At 43.0% G+C, this 20980-nt stretch overlaps 1 protein-coding gene across 1 annotated transcript in view; it reads right to left on the bottom strand.

Moving 5' to 3' along the window:
• The window catches only part of SPECC1L (sperm antigen with calponin homology and coiled-coil domains 1 like), a 51344-nt gene that overhangs the window by 10822 nt on the left and 19542 nt on the right, over positions 1-20980 (bottom strand). The window contains exons 6-13 of the mRNA XM_081893262.1: positions 16754-16827; positions 16409-16584; positions 14323-14486; positions 13307-13398; positions 11614-11704; positions 6496-6579; positions 5581-5737; positions 281-383 (exon numbers count right to left, since the gene is read on the bottom strand). Of these exons, the coding sequence (XP_081749388.1) occupies positions 281-383; positions 5581-5737; positions 6496-6579; positions 11614-11704; positions 13307-13398; positions 14323-14486; positions 16409-16584; positions 16754-16827 (941 nt within the window). The remainder of the gene's footprint in view (positions 1-280; positions 384-5580; positions 5738-6495; positions 6580-11613; positions 11705-13306; positions 13399-14322; positions 14487-16408; positions 16585-16753; positions 16828-20980) is intronic.

The following is a 20980-nucleotide window of genomic DNA, read 5'->3' as shown; positions in this document are numbered from 1 at the left end:
GTGTGGACTTCTGTCTGAGTAGACATGTGCAGGATAGCACCGTTAACCCACTTTAATGGGTGGATTAGCCGTTCTGTGAAGAACACACACGTTTGTATTGTGCAAAGTGACTGAGTGACTATAAATAACAGCTGAGCTGGCTCCTGCAGCATTGTGTTCCTGCCAGGACAGTACATACCAGTTCCTTCACGATCGATGCCGTGAACTGTGGAGCAGCCCAGCTTGTGCTCCTGGCAGATGCTCTCATGTTTGCACTATAGAAAGGACAAGCAACCATTACCTGATACCCTTCTGTTTTCTTCTGACACCACTTCAGCAAAGCATTCCTCTTGGAGCCTCCATATTCTCTGGCCAAAGCTGACAAAGGGTCCTTCCTCTCTTCTCTAGATGTGAAGCAGAAAATTCACATTGTTCATACAAATGAATGTTCAAAACATTTTTTTTAATAGTGAAAGTTCCTTCCATATCATTCCGCTCTTATCAAAACTGCATTGTGTTCTGCGGGCAGCGCCATGTTCTCTATTCATTCTGGCCTTCCCTATGTCTTCCCACTGCTAGGCTGAGACTAGGCAACTCCCAGGCATATGTCAGCAGCACTTCAGCCACCCCCACAGAGACAAGTGATCAATTTCCCAGCAACCCCCTGCCTGCCTGTCTGCTTGCTTCCTTGCCCTGAACTCCCAGGTAGATAACCAAAGCAAGGATAGCAGCCCACGGACACTTCTCTGTGCAGTGGGAAAATATTAATTTGATTGAGACTTCATGAGGAGGACAGCTGTGAAACAAATCCTTTTTCTAATCCTCAGAGCCACAGTTAGAGGTGCTTTGAGAACAAATGATGTGAACATTAAGCCACGCTGAACTTTAGTATGAATTTAGAAAATAAACTGATGGTATCTCCCTGCAACTCATAACCGACTAGGAATGTCACCTTGAAGGGAAAGCAAAGCCAGAGTGTTAAGTGTCAACCGACTACCTTCTTCAACATTTAGGAGTGCAGAACTAGTGCAGACATGCGGCTGCCACTGAAAGCAGGAGCTCTAGTTCACCCCTGTCCCCCCAAAATACTGGATAGTAAAGGAAAGCATGACGTGACATCACCGCATGTAGGGCTCTACTCCTCCACTCCACGAACAGAAGTGAAGGCAGGGACATTTGACATGTGATGATGCTGAATAATGCTATCCATTACCGTATTTTTCGCTCCACAGGACACACTTTTTCCCTCTTAAAAACTAAGGGGGAAAGTCTGTGTGTACTATGGAGCGAATGCAGGCAGGAAAAGCCCCCAAGAGCTGCACACAAACTCCGTGCGGCTCTTGCGGGCTTTTCCCCAGGAGGGAGAAGGGACTGACATGGCCAGTCAGTCCCTTCTCCCTCCTCGTAGAAACGCCTGCAGGAGCCGTGCGCTCCTTAAAGGGTGTGCGGCTCCTATGGGCTTCTGCGGGAGGTGGGGGAATTACCACAGCCGCGCGAAGCCTCTCTAGCCGGGAGAGGCTTCGCAAGGCTAAAGAGGAGGCCAAGGCTGCGCGTAGCCTGTCTGCTGCTCTTTGGGGCTGGGGGGGAGGGAATAATATTTTTTTTTCTTGATTTCCCCCTCTAAAAACTAGGTGTGTCTTGTGGTCCGGTGTGTCCTATAGAGCGAAAAATACGATACATGCTTTCCATCTGGGGGGGGGGGGAATCAGAAGGAGCTGCTGTTTCTGGGTGCAGCTGTGTATCTACCCTAACCCTCTGGGACCAGTCTCCCCCAACCCTGTGCCCTTCAAATGTTTACCTGAACTCCCATTTACTACAACCAGCACAAAAGACTTATTTTCTACTGCAGCATCAGCTCTGCTGGCAGGGGCTGATGAAAACTATAGTCTTAAACACCTGGAGGGCGCTAGGTTGGGAAAGGCTGTTTTAGATCCAGGACTGCATACAGCAAAGGACTATCCAAAGGACTGAACTTACATGGTAAGGGCTTCCTGTAACGTCGCATTTCCAGAAGAGGAAGCCCTTGCCATGTAAATATAAATAAATAAACCTAAAGCTTCTACGAATCACAACAACAGGAGCACAATTTAAGCAAAGTTTAAACAATGCATTCAAGCAGCCTGGCACCTCCTCAGTTAGCTTACTGTACATAATCCCACAGAAAAATGAACAGGGTCTATGCATAAGTATGGTCCTGCTCTCTCAAAACTCCCATTCATTGCAGGAAAGACTCTTTCACATTGAGAACTAAGCCAAACACAGCAGACAAAGAAGCAAAACCTGCCATTTCAGATTGCAGGTGGGGTTTCATACTGCATGGGGGGGGGGATCTTCACAATGTTAACTCTGCACTGCTACGTTTTCAGATAAAGCCTTTCACTGGGCATTAAAGTGATTTTTTTTAAAGGGTGCATCAACTTTCCTAATTATATATTTCTTTCAGTACTAGATCCTTAAAAGCTTTCTTCACAGCCTCAGATTCCGATTTGATAACTGTTGCCTGATTTGTCTGAAGCAGATGCTACTCTTTTTTTTCTTTTTCTTTTTTTGGTAAATAACTTTTTACTGGGTTTTATAAACAAGGATCATAGGAATAATAAATGATACAAATAAATAGACCCAGTCTTCTCATGATAATTATATATATTAAAAAAGCATAATAAACTTGCAGTAATATCTACAACATATGGTTCATTATTAGTGGTCAATGTTCACGAATTGGTTTAAACGAAAACAAAGGGGAAACATTCTAGGGAGATGAGACTATCTAAAAAGGTTTTCTCATAATGAGTTAGTGACGGCCTAGGCAAGTTTTCTAAGAAATTGTGCGTATATTTTTAATTCAATGATTGCAATTTAAACATTTTAGAATAAAAAGAGGAAAATTCTGAGCAGATGTCTTTGGTAGAGAATGTTTGGTGCCTTCACTCTTTTGAATACTGTGTGCTTTTGACTTAGGTTTTTTTTAACACCTGTTTGCCAAAAGCCTAAGAGTTTTTACCTCCAAACTAATAAAAACATTGTTTCATGTATAACAGGACAATACTAGTGCATTATTAATTACTAAAAAGTTTTTTCTCTCCTTTGTACAATTAATTTGAGGAGGGGTTTTGAACCTTAACTTTTATATTTAGTTAGCAGATAAAAAATTTCCATTTCTAGTTTGGTTATTGTTGTAGAGGTTTGTTTTTTAATATAGTATATGATTTTTCTTTGATACAGATACCTCTTATGACTGCTTTCAAAGCCTCCCAAAGGTTGGTATAGAAATTGTATGGCTATAGAATTGTATGATTTCTGCTATTCTTTCACTATATAGATCACTGAAGTAGGGTAAAATGACCATGACTGCAAGGTTTGGATTTTGCAGATTGTGTAAGTGGGATGAACTGTGAAGTGAGCAGGAAAAAGTCTAATCTGGACTGGGAACCATACAGACTTGAATGAAACATAAAACTGAAATCTTTCAGATTATCTTCACACTATATATTATATAACCCAGATGCTAACACTTTTAAGCCAGAGCAGACTAGAGAGCAGAACCAACAGAAATATGATTTAGGAAAAAGAAAAAAACCAGACTTCTTTGTAAGTAAGAACAGAAAAAGAACCTCGAGTCAGAATTTTCTTTAAAAAAACAACCAAAAACCTAAACATGCATAACATTGTGAGAGGACAGTACGGCTTGTTTCTAAATTCCAGTAAGGAACACAGTTTATGTCAAGTTCTTTGTTTTGAAAATAGCGTTTCAGGAAACAAATAAAATGAACGGTGTGGACACAATGAGAAGGAGTTTACAACAAATATTAATCTTTTAAATGCGTCTGCTAGGTCAACTAAATTCCAAACCCAATGCCTGATTAAGTTTCACAGATTGGCATTAGAAGCCTTCCCTGCCTTGTTTAGATTTACACTTCTAATCCACAGGATATTCTTGTTTCAATGTTTAAAGCCCAACAAATATTACAAATCAAACAGGTTTCCTTTTGCATTTATACTGTTCTTCTACACCTAAATGACACCCAACTGACATTTTACAGTCAGCACATGTCCCCACAAACAGCCACTAGCAACTGTCTGATTGATAACATAATTTGAAACAATAGTTTTATTCAGCTGACCTATGGAACTGCAATGACAGACAACCAATTAAAGGCCCAATTAAAGATCTAAAAGATTTATGAATATGCCAAGAAGCCAAGTGCAGAAGTGGGGGGGGGGGGGGAGATCTGGCAGAGGAATAAGAGGCAACAGTGAAAGGGGGAGGGGAGGAGAGAAATCACCTCCAACTTAACCTGAAGCTGCCCAACAAAAAAACTCCCTAAACTGCTTGCACACACCTCTTCCCCACCTCTCCAAGCCACCCCCAATAAAGTAGCTCAGTCATTTGACTGCTAGTTCCTACACACACCACAGAGTTAAGCGGGAGAAGTACTGAATCACCCCTCCCCTGCACAAATCATATTTGTTACAGTCACCAAACAGCTCACAGTAGAGCCAATGAGCGGTGTTCGTTCTCACTTCTCTGCCTCTCCCATGTCCCTCACTTAGCAAGGTGAAACCCTTTGGAATGTAATCCACCCTCTTCCTAACCCAGCTACTCATGCTATTATTTATGGTTCCGCCAGACTGTTAGCCACACTTTCTCCCACTGGGGGGGGGGGGAGGTGGGATTTAAGTATGAGGAAATAAACAAAGCAACTTTTCCTCCTTCAATGCAGCTCTTATTCAGAGTTGCTGTTTACAGCAACATCTATTCTCCATGCACACCTTGCTCAAAACTGGATGTGTTCACTGGTATTTCCGTTTGAAGCAGTAGGTCTGGCCACCCCCAACGCATGCATGCACGGGTTCCAAAGTGTGGAGGGAAGAGGAGACAAGGGCTCCTTAGGCAGCTCCGCCAACACATCCAGCTGCCTCCAGTGCTCAGGTGACACTGTGCAAAGGGGTCCATGGAGGCTGATCCGCAGCCCAGCTTCGGGGAAAAGGGAGACGGAGGAAGACAGAAGCAGCAGTTCTCACTCCTGCAGTCCAAACAGATTCCTGAATTGCGGGGATTTGGATTAGATTACCCTCGGGGTCCCTTCCAACTCCACTTTGCTATGATTCTATGAAGTCCAGGGAAGTGGTCAAAGGCAGTTCCAGCAAGGAAGGTCTTGATCAGCAGCCTTGCTGGCAAGTGCAAGGATCTGCCATGCACCAGCCCCAAACTCAAGACCACCGTAAGTGGGAGAGGAGAAAGAGACATCTGTCCAGGAAAGGAAGTAAGGAAGGAGGACTTCCTGGTGAGCTTTGGGCATCAACTTGTTTGTTCAGCTGCCAGAGAGTTCCTGCCTTCCAGAAGGGCCCACTTGACTTGGACTGACTTGGCCGTTTCCTTGCATGTCCCATCAGCTGGCATCACTTTCCTGAGACTGATGTGCAAAAGGAATGCTGGACAGCTGATGCACCTACCCAAAATGAGGAGCAAACCCACTGAAGTCTACTGCTTCTCCATTACAGAAGCTTACTGATTATCTAGCAAAAGTGAATGGTGTATTCCAAAGGGCAAGGCTGCAAGAATATCCCTGTGTGAAAAATAGGAGTAGTAATGAGGTGTACCTTATTCGATTGCGTGTCGTAGGGGTGACGGACGCTGTAGGTGAAGACGAGAGAGACAGCTGTGGTGAAGTGGTCCCCATTGCTATGAGAGAGGCTGGAGATGCTCCATCAGGGGCACTGATGTCCCGCTTGATTTCTTCACTGCTTCGCCGAGACACTGAAATGGAAAAACACCTTAGAAACCATTTCTTTCTCTTTCTCATAAAAGAAAACTAAGAGCCTTTGCAAAAATCTAGATAATGAGTAACTAATTTTCTACTGAGTTGCACAAAACTTTTAAGTTCTCTATCACACCAGTAGAAATCTCTCCTATCAAATATAAAGATGGCATTAATTTTTCCTGAAGAAGCAAGATTTGAGTTTTTGCTTTTAAATATAACCGTTCCAAAGTTTTGGAATATCTTCTAAGGGCCTAACATGTCAGGACTCCTTCTCTGGAAGAGGCAGATTTTGAAACCTTCTAACTATTTTTCTCTACAGAGGACTGATTGCAGGGATTTAGTTTTTGTAGAACACGGGTAGTCACAATAATGTTCTATGTTCTATTCAAAATCACATACTGTGTAACAGAGGACAAACATGAAGGCACACAGCACTCTTTCTCTCTGTTGCAATGAGGAACAAATCTAGACTGCCAGTTTTAATTCTCTTAATTTCCATCAAATGCACATAAAGAATAGCAAGGGCATATACCTTTAAACTGAAAGTGGAAACCCTCCCTCAGTCACTAAGGCTGCTTTCCCCCTGCAATGTGGGCGAGATTCACCTACAGTGTCAATATGAAACTCTACCCACTTTACTTACTGCTGTTATGTCAGAAAAGACCAACAAAACTGTTTCAAAAGAAGCTGGTGGCATTGCACACCAAGACTCTGTGACTGAAGCACCACCTTATTAGCATGGCATAATTATTACCAGAAATAGATTTGGCACTTTCCATAGCAGGAACTCTTGGCAGGGAAGCTGGTCTGCTGGTTGAGGAAGTTCTCAGCAAATGATCTGTGCAGAGAGAGAATAAAGAAAAGGCATTTCATTACCACAAGCTTCAGGCCTGGTCTTATAAAACGAGAAGATAGAATGGACTTCACTACAGCAGGAGGGCAATGCCATTTTGTAAGCTCTACTATTTTTTTTAAAAGAAAAAGAAAAACTGCTTCCAAGTAAGAGGCTAGCATATCAGGGTGACAGGCTCTAAGACAGCCTGCTTCTTGACTTAAAGGGAGGTGTTTTTTTTCTTACATAGGCAATGCATTCAAAAATAGTATCTTCTTCTTCGAGTAAAGTTCATTTTAGCCAACTCATATTCTGCTGCTGCAAGTGTAGGCCAGGCTCAACAACAGGTGCAATTGCTTAGAAGCAACAAAGACTTAAGAATAATCTCACAATGGCTCAACTCCCTTACTAATTGGTCACCAGTCAGATGGGCTTTTGCAAATGCTGACTGGACTCTGCCCCCCATCCCCCAGCTCTGTCCCTTGAATCCCGCCCCCATGCCACTCCATTCTGAAATGTTTTTTTACATCTTGACCCAATCTGGAGAAGTCATCCAACACTTTTATACAATGGCATGGCCAAAGGAGAGGAAAATCTGTATACATATTGCCTTTAGGGGGCCAGGGCAGCTTGGGTTTACAGAGCTGATAGTGAAAAGCTACTCTGTTTGTGTAGATCTGTGGCGGCCACATCATTAACACAAATAGATTCCAAAGATCACAAGTGTCCCAGTCCACTGCCCAATACAGTACCTATGCAACAACATTCATGCCTTTGATTGGCTGGAAATCAGGTAATTGGCCCAGAATGCAGCAGCAAGGATGTTGATTGGCACTTGCACACTACATCAGATGCACTGGTTAGCAGTTTGTTTCCAGGCACAATTTAAGGTGCTAGCAATTCCCTTTAAAGCCTGGGGCGCAGAGTATTTTAGGAGCTGCTTCCTTGTGTATAAGCCTGGCCATCCATTTATGGGTTTTTTTTGGGGGGGAGGAAAGAAGGCTGTTCTTTGTGTACTGGTGGCATTTGGCTTGCCTGTGGGATAGAGCCTTTCAAGTGGCCCCCTCCTTGGCTGTTGAACTTCTAGTCATGGGAGATTCAGCTGGCTCCGTCTGTCACGACCCTCTGGGTCCAACAAATACATTTTTGTTCCAGCAGGGATCTGACCTGCTAGGACAAGGTTTTTAAACTGATCCCAGGTTGTTGTTTTTAAAAAGCTGTTTTATCTGCTGTCTCTCCTTTTGTTTCACTTTATTGCAGCTGTTTAATTGCTTATATTTATTTAATTTTAACTGTTGCAATCTGCCCTGAGCTGCAGTGGAAGGGTAGGCTATAAGTTATTTTAATAACTGAAGTTCAAGCCTGATGCTACGCGATGGCCCAGTCCACAACACTTTTCAGCCCAGTCCAAAAGGGACACAAACGGCTACAAATCTCTGTCAGCTATTCCACAGGTTGGCCACCCACTGTGTAGGGAGTGCCTTATTAGTTTCTGTTAAACATCAAGTGTGTTTAAAATTTACTTTGCTCTGGGTATAATATCACCCCAATGCTATTCAAAGCATAACTGAATAAAAACTTAGCACAAAACACTATTTCATCCCTGGAAAAATCTTTACATTGTAGGTGTTTAGCTGACATTTGTCAAGGCAGAAAAGGAAGCCTACTGCTTGGCCCTAAGAAAGCTATTCTTGAGACATTTCTATTTTAAAAGCCCCCAGACATAAATCAAAGAACTACACCCAGTACACGAGAGCTATTCATTCTTACAGGAAGGGCACTTTGAAAGGAAAAGTTTATAGGCAGAACAAGTTGACCAGCACCAGGAAATGGAGAAGTAAACAGTGAACATATAATCCTTGTTTCTTCAACACAAAAAGGGCTTTTTCAACATTGCCTTATCTTTTGTTATGGACATTATTAAAATACTGCCCTGATAGAACTTAAAGTAAAGACAGAAGTACTGTTTTTGGGGGACAGGAGGCGGGCAGGTGTGGAGGATTCCCTGGTCCTGAATGGGGTAACTGTGCCCCTGAAGGACCAGGTGCGCAGCCTGGGAGTCATTTTGGACTCACAGCTGTCCATGGAGGCGCAGGTTAACTTTGTGTCCAGGGCAGCTGTCTACCAGCTCCACCTGGTACGCAGGCTAAGACGATACCTCCCCGCGGACTGTCTCGCCAGAGTGGTGCATGCTCTAGTTATCTCACGCTTGGACTACTGCAACGCGCTCTACGTGGGGCTACCTTTGAAGGTGACCCGGAAACTGCAATTAATCCAGAATGCGGCAGCTAGACTGGTGACTGTGAGTGGCCGCCGGGACCACATAACACCGGTTCTGAGAGATCTGCACTGGCTCCCAGTACGTTTCCGAGCACGATTCAAAGTGTTGGTGCTGACCTTTAAAGCCCTAAACGGCCTCGGTCCTGTATACCTGAAGGAGCGTCTCCACCCCCATCGTTCAGCCCGGACACTGAGATCCAGCGCCGAGGACCTTCTGGCGGTTCCCTCATTGCAAGAAGTGAGGCTACAGGGAACCAGACAGAGGGCCTTATCGGTAGTGGCGCCCGCCCTGTGGAATGCCCTCCCATCAGATGTCAAAGAGATAAAGAATTACCTGACATTCAGAAGACATCTTAAGGCAGCCCTGTTCAGGGAAGTTTTTAATATGTAATGCTGTACTGTTTTTAACACTGATTGGGAGCCGTCCAGAGTGGCTGGGGAAACTCAGCCAGATGGGCGGGGTATAAATAATAATAATAATAATAATAATAATAATAATTATAAATGGAAGAGCCACACAAGTAGTTATAGGCCAGCTATCCCAACCCCTGTACAACAGAGGAATTCCAGAGGGAGTATATCCCTTCCTCTGCCTGAAGGCCTCTGATAACAGAACAGCCCACCACCCACTCATAGGCATTAGTGCCATTCTTGAACCATTCCTCAGCCACAGAATTGTTAAGATAAATGGATTAGTTGATTCTGCTATTGGTAAATTGCTATTTAGCGAGTTGCGATGAGTTACTTTATGCGGGTGGCGCTGTAGCCTCTTGGGCTTGCCAATCCGAAGGTCGCGGTTCTATTCCCCACGAAAGAGTGAGCTCCCCTTGCTCTGTCCCAGCTCCTGCCAACCTAGCAGTTCAAAAGCACACCAGTGCGAGTAGATAAATAGGTACCGCTGCGGTGGGAAGGTAAACGGCATTTCTGTGTGCTCTGGTTTCTGTCAGTGTCCTGTTGCACCACAAGCGGTTTAGTCCTGCTGGCCACATGGCCCAGAAAGCTGTCTGTGGACAAACCCCAGCTCCCTCGGCCTGAAAGCGAGATGAGCACCGCAACCCCATAGTTGCCTTTGACTAGATTTAACCGCCCAGTGGTCCTTTACCTTTTACCTTTACTGTATTATGTACTTGATGGACTATGTGTTTTTATGGATTCTATTTGATCTTATCTTATCTGATACTGTTGTAAACTGTCCTGTGGCTTGAGCACAGGTGTATAAAAATAATCTAAACACATAACCAAAATCTACCTTCCCATAACTTAGGTAGTTAGCTCTAGCCTTGATATCTGTGGCAGCAGAGAACAAATTGCTGTCCTCTCCCAGCAAGCTTTGTTCTTGAGTCTTGAAAATCCACACAGGCTCCTACACTTTCCTGCAGATATCAAGTGCAGTTCCACTAGTGCGCAAGGGATATCTCAACAAATGCAGGCACCAGCCCATCATTCACTTCCTTCTGAAGTTAGTTAGGATGCCCAGACAGATCTTAAAGGTAAAGGTAAAGGTACCCCTGCCCGTATGGGCCAGTCGTGTCCAACTCTAGGGTTGTGCGCTCATCTCACTTAAGAGGCCGGGAGCCAGCGCTGTCTGGAGACACTTCCGGGTCACATGGCCAGCGTGACGAAGCTGCTCTGATGAGCCAGCACCAGCGCAGCACACGGAAACGCCGTTTACCTTCCCGCTATAAAGCGGTACCTATTTGTCTACTTGCACTTAGGGGTGCTTTCAAACTGCTAAGTGGGCAGGAGCTGGGACCGAAAGATGGGAGCTCACCCCGCCACGGGGATTTGAACCGCCGACCATGCGATCGGCAAGTCCTAGGCACTGAGGTTTTACCCACAGCGCCACCCGCGTCCCAACGGATCTTAGCATTGCATAATTGGCCAGCTGACTCCGCCACAATCAAGAAGTGGAGAACAGCAGTTTCTGGGGTTTTTTGTTTTGTCCTACATTGGAGGCCAAACTCTCAGAAACAGAAAAACAATAGAACAGTACCTGGAATGCACTATTTTAGGCTCTCTCTCATCCTCTTCCTCCCTCTTTCTTTTTCACACACCATGCTGACAACCAGATGTTAGGAAGGCAGCTAGTGAGTGCTCCTAAAATCTACTTGATTATAAATACATGGGGTGGGCCTGTTTTTAGCTTTACTTACTGTTCTGCTTTGGAAATAATTCCTCTTGCTCCTAAGGTGGCTTTCATAACAATAAAACATTTCTTTGCTTTTTTTAATTATACAAGCACTGATTAAGTATTGATTTTAGCATATTCAAGCGCTATATCCTTATCTGCAAAGACTGTGGCCTTTATGACTTCTATGCACCTGTTGCCCAAACAATTATTCCACTGTGACCATATGGTAGTATAATTTATTGTAGTTCTCCTTTTTTAAAGTCAGTCTAGCCCTCCCTGTCTCACCTCTGCCCAGTGTAGCTCAATGCAAACTGGCATAAAGTAAAAGGAAACAGATCAGGTGAGTATGGAAAGAAGGAAATTGAAATAATACATAGCCCTAATTAACAGTATGTTATTGAGCTTTTATGCTTTGCATGTTCCTTTTGCAGGAGCAGGGGTAAGGTAATGAAGGACATTAAGCCCTCTATATGAACAATACTTTGCTGTACTCAAAAGAAAAGGAGCTCATGTGTCAAAAGAGCCTCATCTACGCTCTCTTATTCAGTGTGCTTTTCTTTTCTTTTTAACCTCAGGAGAACTCTGGGGGAGCTTTAGTGAAATAATGTTAACAGAGGGAAAACACCTACCTTGCACTGGGATTTCTGCATAACTTGGCCTTTTGTCTGACAGAGCTGTGAGGGGCTTGGAAGCAGATATTGGTCCACTTATGGAATGCCTCTGAAGGAAAACAAGAACTATTAATGGTGAGATAAGTTATTTCAAATATGATGACCAACCCTGTCTGCCTTTTACAAAAAAAATTAAGACAAGCAAAACCCACACAGAAGCACTATTGTGATCCCTGGACATAGGTTCAAATTCAGCACAGCCAGCAATGTGGACTATTTTTTTCATCAGGTTTACACCTTGAGTAAAAATATATATAAAAAAAATCAGTAAAGACAACAGTACTAGAGTCTGCAGTTCCCTGTTTATAAAATGTGACTTGGTGGCCTACTTCACAGGTCTGGTGAGAGAGCAGCTGGGCATTTTAATTGCAGAATAATAATAAACTATTAACTATAATAATAGTTCTCATGTATGAACTGCTGGTCTAAGTACTCTCAACTGGCTTGAAGGCTAAATGACATAACAGTTGTACGGAACAAGAACTTGAACTAGGGACACACTGGAGCTCACTGGCCAGATTCAAATGCAACATTCCCAGGTCTTACAAACCATGGTTTTGTGGATTGGGAACAAGCAAGAGCATGAATGTTCTTTCCTCTTCCATTCTCTTCTCACACTCAGTTGCAGCAGTGACTTCCTGGTTTGTTAAACCTGCTTCCTTGTGCTACTTTAAACTGTTTAGGCACTCTCTACAAACAAAGACTGTCCACCACGATCGAGCCAATTTGTAGGAAGTACTTAAGTCTCAGTTTGCAGGTTCAGGTATCTGTGACTGAACAAACTACAGTGGTACCTCGCAAGACGAAATTAATTCGTTCTGTGAGTTTTTTCGTTCTACGAGTTTTTTCGTCTTGCGAAGCACGGATTCCCTGTGTATTAACGGTTTTAAGAAAAAGGAAACAAACTCGCAAGACGTTTTCGACTTGCGAAGCAAGCCCATAGGGAAATTCGTCTTGCGAAGCAACTCAAAAAACAAAAAACTCTTTCGTCTTGCGAGTTTTTCGTCTTACGAGGCATTTGTCTTGCGAGGTATCACTGTAAGTGGCTGAAAGAGAGGACAGGGGAATGGGTGGAAAACTATTCAAGTTCATTGCCACTCCAAACCATATGTCAGAGATTTGGAAACCTTACATCTGAATCTGGCCACTAGGTCAACTGTGCTAGTCACTGTCTCAGTGTAACCTGCCTCTAATGGTTGTTGAGGATCAAAAAGAGGAGAAAATCCATGTATGTCACTCTGAAATCTGTGGAGAAGGTCAGGATGCAATTATGAATGACAAATTTAATGCACAATTTTTACTGCAAAACCTTCTCTTGATTTTGCATCATGCTAACACCATTACAAATTCCAATACAGTTGTACCTTGGACGTCGAACAAGATCTGTTCCGGAAGTCAGTTTGACTTCCAAAATGCTTGGAAACCAAAGTGCAGCTTCTGATTGGCTGCAGGAAGCTCCTATAGCCTATCAGAAGCCGTGGAAGCCTTGCTGGACATTCAGCTTCCAAAAATAGTTCCCAAACTGGAACAGTCATTTCTGGGTATGCGGCGTTCGGGAGCCAAAACATTTAAGAACTAAGCTGTTTGAAAACCAAGGTACGACTGTACATCAGTCTTCACAGTCTCTTCCAGTTAGTAAACACACATTTACCTGCATTGGAGATACTGCTGCTGCAGGAGGGGTTTTAAGAGGACTTGGGCTCAGGGGGGTACGAGGCATTGTAGCTGCAGCTGGACTAGGAACTACCAAAAACAACAAAATAAACAGGGGGTAAGTATGGTTGGTTTCAAGTATTTCTAAGCAGACTTTCAAGAGCAGTGCTATTCCAAGGCAGCTTACATTAATAGCAAGCAAGTTCCTTTAAAAAACAGGAAAAATTCAATTAACACTAAAACATCTAATTTAAATATCCCAATAGAAAAAGGAAAGGAAAGGAAAATAAGTTAAGAGCAACAGTTTTGCATCTTTTTCACTTATGGCACAAGATTGCAGAGTAAAACATCTTCTCATCTGAAGTGAGTGACCCAAGTGTGACTGGCAGCTATTTACCAATTTCACATATCCTAGATTTTGGCCATGTCCTCCTGTAGCAAGGCCTGCACAATCTGGCCAAGTTCTGTTTTCATAACATGCAAAGAACACAGAGATATAAGAGAAGTAACCTATGCAGCTTGCCCAAGGAGGAGTTTCCTTATCTAAAGCTAAAATGTGCCTTTTTTGTAAACAGATTCTTGATGACTTATAAGCCCAGATGAATTTTTATATCTGAACAGCATTAAGTGCCACAGAAGCATGACAATGAAATACATAGATTCAACTATAAGAACAACAGTTAGTTTTTGAAGACAGACCATTGTGCAATTTAAAAGAAGGTTGAAAACTTAGATAAATAAGGATTGCCATATATTCAAAGCCCCAGAATAACAACAAACTTTTAAAACTCAGGTGCATGGTTTTGGGCTTGCAAAACTGAAGTACATATTATCCAATACATTTGTACAAGTATTGTCACCCGGCTGGAGCTCCCTCGAAAAAAAATGTGCAACATTCTACTGATGTATGCATGGAGTGTTTGCTCTGTTCAAAATTTTGAGCTAACAGAACCAATGGTGGTGCTTCCAAACAAAATTGCACTAAGTTTATGCAGGTACAAAAAAGCAAATTACCTTGTGAGGCACTGTCAAAGGATTTGATGAGAGTTTTTACAGTGGGCGTTGGCTCTGAAGAAGTGGATGACCTGCGACTCAAACCCATTCCTTGCCTCAGAGCTGCTAAGTCTCTTTCAACAGCATTCATGTAATTGTAAACGCGGCCACGTTCCTCTTCTTGCCTGAATATCAGGGGAAGGCAGTTGTCAAGATACTATGAAATGATCTGGCATGGGTTCAGTACTCTGACGGCCAGCACAAGGGCTGCTGTGCTAACACAAGGGTGAGAATAATGATTGTGCAATATGAAATCCAGTACAAAAGTTGCTCTAGCAGAAGCTTGTATTTGCGATGTACTACACAACCAGTCACAAGAACCATGCCAGCTTCCTGTGCCTTCTCTTGCACAAGCCAATCCTCTAATGCAAGCATACTGCTAAGGAACTTTGAATTCCTCCCTCTATACTGTGCTTAAGCAACGGACTCATTCATGAGGACATGTCTGAAGGGCATCTGCTACACTGGGAAGCCTACTTGGAGTGGGTCAAATCTTCCAACAGGCTACAAAGCCAGAGAGCAAGTTTGAAACTGAAAGTCATTTGAGAAAGAGTTTCATTACAGTGGTACCTCGGGTTACATACGCTTCAGGTTACACACGCTTCAGGTTACAGACTCCGCTAACCCAGAAATAGTACCTCGGGTTAAGAACTTTGCTACAGGATGAGAACAGAAATCATGCTCCAGCGGTGCGGCAGCAGCAGGAGGCCCCATTAGCTAAAGTGGTGCTTCAGGTTAAGAACAGTTTCAGGTTAAGAATGGACCTCAGGAATGAATTAAGTACTAAACCCGAGGTATCACTGTATTAATTTTGGGAGAAAGGGATGGGGAAGGGCATCAATTGTATTTATATAGTAAGGATTTTTATGCCTTGGGTTGAAATTACCTGGGGCAGCAGAGCCGAAGGGAGGCACTCACTGATCTTGGCCATTGGCCAGGAAACCACAGCCACTGAGAAGCTGCTACCCTGGTCTCCCAGGCAGTGCATAACGGCCTCCCAGGCAGTGCACAAGGGGGAGACTGACATGGTCCCATCCATCAGCCAGTGAAGATGCACCTGCTTTCCTCTTTCCCCCCTGCCTTGCCACAAATTCATTTGGACTAGAGGGACTGCACTTAGGAAATTGAATGTACTCATGCTAACTGAACAGAAGACCCTTGAAACTAAAACCCTATATTGTGTGCTTCTGTACCTCACTCTGCCAAGTGAGACATTAGGGTACATACTAAAGCAACAAGGAACCTTTACCTGAGGTAGAAACGCTGCTCACTGGAATTAATTAAGCTGCCTGCCACTTTGCTCCCTACCAAAGTGTTTCACTAGAGGTAAGACTCATAAAAGGCACCATGTCCCACTATTTAGAAGAGCTGTGGCACGGAGCTTGCCCCTGTAACCCTATTGGAACCTGCTAGTCTTCTCTGAGAGCCTTTTCTTTGGCAGTGGGGAGAATGGAGTTGCCATTTTTCTAAATCCACAAGAGGCAAGTGCAGAAGTTCTAAAGATTTTAAAAGTGCAGTCTAAGGGCAAATATAGGGACGCGGGTGGCGCGGTGGGTTAAACCACAGAGCCTAGGACTTGCCGATCAGAAGATCAGCGGTTCAAATCCCCGTGACGGGGTGAGCTCCTGTTGCTCAGTCCCTGTTCCTGCCAACCTAGCAGTTCAAAAGCACGTCAAAGTGCAAGTAGATAAATAAGTACCGCTCCGGCAGGAAGATAAACAGCGTTTCTGTGCGCTGCTCTGGTTCGCCAGAAGGGCTTAGTCATGCTGGCCACATGACCCGGAAGCTGGCTCCCTTGGCCAACAAAGCGAGATGAGTGCCACAACCCCAGAGTCAGTGGTCTCCTTACCCTTTACCTTTAAGGGCAAATATCTGTTGTCCTTTTTTCTACGTGTAGAGTGGCTTGTGTGTTTTACACACTTATAAACAAATATTTTTGTTGACAGGAACATTTTACTATACTGTTTCTTGCCTAATAGCTTTCAGAGATTAAATACATTAGTTTTAGGAAAATATAATGAATCAACCCAAAATGTCATTCACATACTTCCGTGATTTTATTTCCTCCAACTCTTTTGTGAGTTTTTCGTTCTTCTCTTGAGCTTCATGCAGCCTGCGCTTTAGGTCTCCAATCTCTTCTTGAGCCTCAGATTTTATATCGTTTGCTATGACCACAGCCGTCTGCAAATCAGCTTGGAACTGCCGCCATTCCGCAGACTCCTCCTGAAAATGGAACAGAAAAAGAAATTTACAGCTTTGGAAGGCCATGATATGTGGGATATAAAAACTTTAAATAAAATATAATTAGCAGCAATGGAGTCCAAAGGCACAGCTATAACACACCCAAAACACCTCCACCCCAAACCATGATATATTGAACTGGCTTATATACCCTGAGCCGTCTGTGCAGAGTCTTGATCTCTCTTTCCATATCATGCTTTTGGTCTTGAAGCTTTTTAACAGTATCTGGCAAAACAAAACCAAATATGTCAGGTAGAAATTTTTAAAAAGTTATTTACAGGCAAACACTTCACCAAAGCCCAAAGGAATTTTTTACTGCTTTTAATGTATTCAAAGGGAAGTTCAATGAATTGGTTCTAGAACTCTCTCCTACATTTCACAGCTATTAATTAAAAAAAACAAGCATGGACCTCATAATATTATGCATAGGAAGAAATGCCAACGACAAGAGAGGGTATTCCTGTGAAAAAAATGATAATGCCACTAACACTTTCTTAAAATTATCAGTGCTGTCCATAAAAAAAAAAAACTACCAACAGAATCTTATTAATGGTTACTCAAAAGTAAGTCCCACTGAGTCCAATGGTTCTTACTCCCAGGTGACTTTCCTTTGCTTGTGCTTTCCATAGAAAACAAGTATCTCCACCTTCCGCACCACAGTGCTTTCTTTTTTGAATGTTATCAATCACTAGAAACAATTACTAGACCCAAGCAAACTATTTAAGGGAGATGCACTGCAGAGTCAATGCTGCCTTGCAGTTGCATCAGGTTGCCTTTTTTAAAATACAGTGAAACCTGTCACATTAAAAATGCCCCTGTAGCTTGTACTAGCTACACAAAGAAAGTATGCAATTTGTCCATGACCAACTTCCGATTTAGTATTTGACTGGCTGTGTACCAGGATTAGTTTTCATTTATCTCTTCATTGCTTGAATCACAGAATCATAGAACTGTAAAGTTGGAAGGGATCCTGAGGGTCATTTAGTCCAATCCCATGCAATGCAGGAATCTCAATTAAATACGGTAATCCATGACAGATGGCCATCCAACCTCTGCTTAAAGATTCCCAATGAAAGAGAGTCCCCAACCTCCCAATAGAGTCTGCTCCATTGTTGAACAGCTCTTGCTGTCAGAAAGCTCTTCCTGATGTTCAGTTGCAATCTCTTGTCTTGTAACTTGAAGCCATTGGTTTGAGTCCTACCCTGCAATGCAGGAGCAGAAGAAAACAAGCTTGCTCCATGTGACAGCCCTTTGGATATTTGAAGATTTGAGATATCTGAAGATTTGAGAACTGTGTGATTATAGTAGAAATACTGATGAAGCTGAATACAGGTGATACAAGTAGGACCACCTTGCAATGCTCCATGTCCTCATGTGGAGCGCTCTTCTCAGCTACATCCTCTTTACTGAAAATGATACTGCACTTCATTCTACACACAGAGAGAGAGATTTTCTGTGCACCTCACCACTTCACTCAACATCCCTGGCCGCTAAGCATGCTCAGTCCTCCCTGGGCCATTTGGGGTATTTCCCACACCCCCTCAGGATTTTTCTTAAAAGGTTTTCGAACTTACACTAACTCTGATGTTAACACAAGCCTCTTAATGCCGGATGCACTTTCAAGAAGGAATCTGCTATGAGCACACAGAATTTCTGAAAGGTATATTGCTGATGCTTGGGAAAACATTCCTTCCACAGCACTGCATGTGAACAGGCAAGTTGCAAAAATGCAAGGTAGTAGAAACATAAACCATAATAAATTATGCAGTTCAGTTCAGGCTCTTTGTAGATCATTATGCTGGCAGTGTTTTTCTCAAACCATCAACACAAGTCTCAAGCTATCCTAGTGAACCCCCACAAGCCCTTGATGAATCTTAAATTGGTATCTGATTCCAAGCAATATTTTTTTTAAATTGTGTGCCAGAGGCAGTAATGCTTCTGAATACTGGTTGCTGGAAGTCACAGAAGGGGGAGTGCTCTTGTGCTCAGGTCTTGTCTGTGAGCTTCCCATCGAGGCAACAGGTGAAAGAAGGATGTTGGACTACATGGACCACTGGCCTGATCCAACACAGCAATCTTTACAACAAGCAACTTACTTGCAACACACACCAGGTTCAACTTCAGTTATGCTATGAGCACATTAAATCTGAAAGGGATAATGCTTAGGATTGCATTTCACATTGTGTTATTAATGTGTGCTGCACCATTATACATTTTAAAAGCATGCAAAGTGTATGATTAATAATATATTGCATGTGCTGCAGCCCTGGTAATTAGGTAATATACAAATATAATGCTGATTTTAAAGGTTAAAGAACACAGCTAATCACAAAGAGAAAATATACTCATTTAAGATTTGCTTTACTAATAGTGGAGAATTGTTTAAAACTTGCCATGGTTTGTTAAAAGTTCAGAATTCCAAGAACACATGTGTCAGCTTTGAAAATCCAAGTACGCCATCTAGTGTACTGTTGAATGAAAAAGCGAAGGCCCAGTTTGGATAAAAGTCTCTTCTGCTCCATTGCTGTCCATGAAGATACGAGCTCACACATTCTTGTTACATCAGACATCCAAGCAGAAATGTTTCAATGTGCCAAAGGTTGAATATGGCACTATGTGCTTAGGCCAGAACAAACATGGGAACCACTGTGCAGTCTGGGCTACTCATGTACACACTATTAAAATAAATTCCCAGCTAATATCCTTTGTCAGGGGTGCACTCGCTTTTCCCTACTACTTGTGGAAGAGAGACGGGGAAGTATCTAATCTACACCACTGAGCTTCCACTGATAAAAAATCTTAGGGCACCAAAGACTGAAGTTAAAAAGCAACCACACAACTCCAGTGCATGGCAAATCACCGCCACCAAATTTATTCTGCCCTTACAGAAGTTAGTAGTTTCTTTATTGTATGTCATACCCTTTTGCCACCTTTTTTGGGGGGGGGATGAGAATGTGCATCTCTATCTCCCTTCCAAGCAGGGGGCAGAGAGAGAAACAAGACACCAAGGAAGGGTGAGAGCAAATGTGCCCTCTCCCCCAATATCTCCTGCATGGAAGTTTAATCATCTCCAGACTCACTAACAAAATGACCATAGTTTGCATTTCCTATTTTCTGTGCTCCAATGTTTTCCAGGGCACAAACTGTGCTAGTAGTCCCACAAGGTGTCATCCTTCTGCCTTTTCCATAACTACAGGATACAAGCAGCCACTTGATACAGCTTTCAGTTTCTTCCTGGATTACTGACTTCATTTCAAATGAAGTGCTTGTCTACATTAAGCGTTTACAGAGAACCAGCAAAGGATCAACCAAATTAGCAGCTGCCACTGAAATTTCAGCTCCCACTGAAAACACAGGAGAATCAGAGTTAAGCAGAAATTGCAACTTCATAGGTCAAGCTGTGCTCCTTTGAAAATCAATTGTTGGGGGGCGAGGATACAAAGTCCTGTTGCATGAGTAGAATAGTGAGTGGGGCTCTTGATATCACTGCTTGCGCCAAATCTACAGGGAACAAGGACCTCACCTCCAAATGCCGCACCAATTACATTTGTTTTCCCAAAGAAATAAGACGGGTCAAAGTGTAAGAGCAGGTCCCATGCTTATTTCATGAAAGCACTGAAGTTGAAGCCCTGTTGTGTAATTGCCCTTATATGGCCTTGCTGTAAGCAGCACTCCTGAAAGCAGAGCTTTGAGAAGGGGAAAGAAAATGAGCCAATCCACCATTTCATCTTATTTATTGGAAATATTTTTATATTCTGTAAAAAGATTCCAGTGCAGTTTACAGTTGTTGCTTTTCATGCCAATTATATAAAAACAATAAAATGCTTAAACAATCAGTAAAACAGTTCAACAAGTTAAAAGGTCTGTGTGAACAATTATTGCTGGTTTCTTTAATCTGTTATCTAATAGCAAAGAGGACGAGAGCACTGTGCAAGCAGTGTGGCCAGGGGAGCTTCCTTGGGGAGGGGCATCACAGGACACCCCCCTTTAAAAAACCTGTCTCCCTTGTTGACACTCACTTCATATCCAGTAAGGGTGGTACTGAGAGAAGGGCCTTAGATGGCACAAGCTGGTCGATAAGGGAGCAGCTGTTTCTGGGCCTCAAGTCATTAGTGGTTTTATTGAAGCAAGTACTGGCCCTGGAAATAAGGCTTGGAAGCAAACAGGCAATCAAATGATGAGGTATGATCTAAAACAGCTGCCTCTGTTAAAACCCTGTTTGTATCCTGCACTTATCCTACTTTTCAAATCATTTTCTGGAATTCAATCAGGGGACTATCATAGATTACAATGGCCAGATTATTCCTCTTCAGAAATTGTGGCTGGCAAAAGAGATGTAAGACTTGAGGATGTGGACAAAGTGCTTGGATCAGTCAGG

The sequence above is a fragment of the Podarcis melisellensis genome (genome assembly GCF_964234715.1).
Source record: "Podarcis melisellensis genome assembly, chromosome: 16".
NCBI lineage: Eukaryota > Metazoa > Chordata > Lepidosauria > Squamata > Lacertidae > Podarcis > Podarcis melisellensis.
Note: the sequence above shows the minus strand (reverse complement) of the source record. Positions and strands in the feature narration are given on the sequence as shown.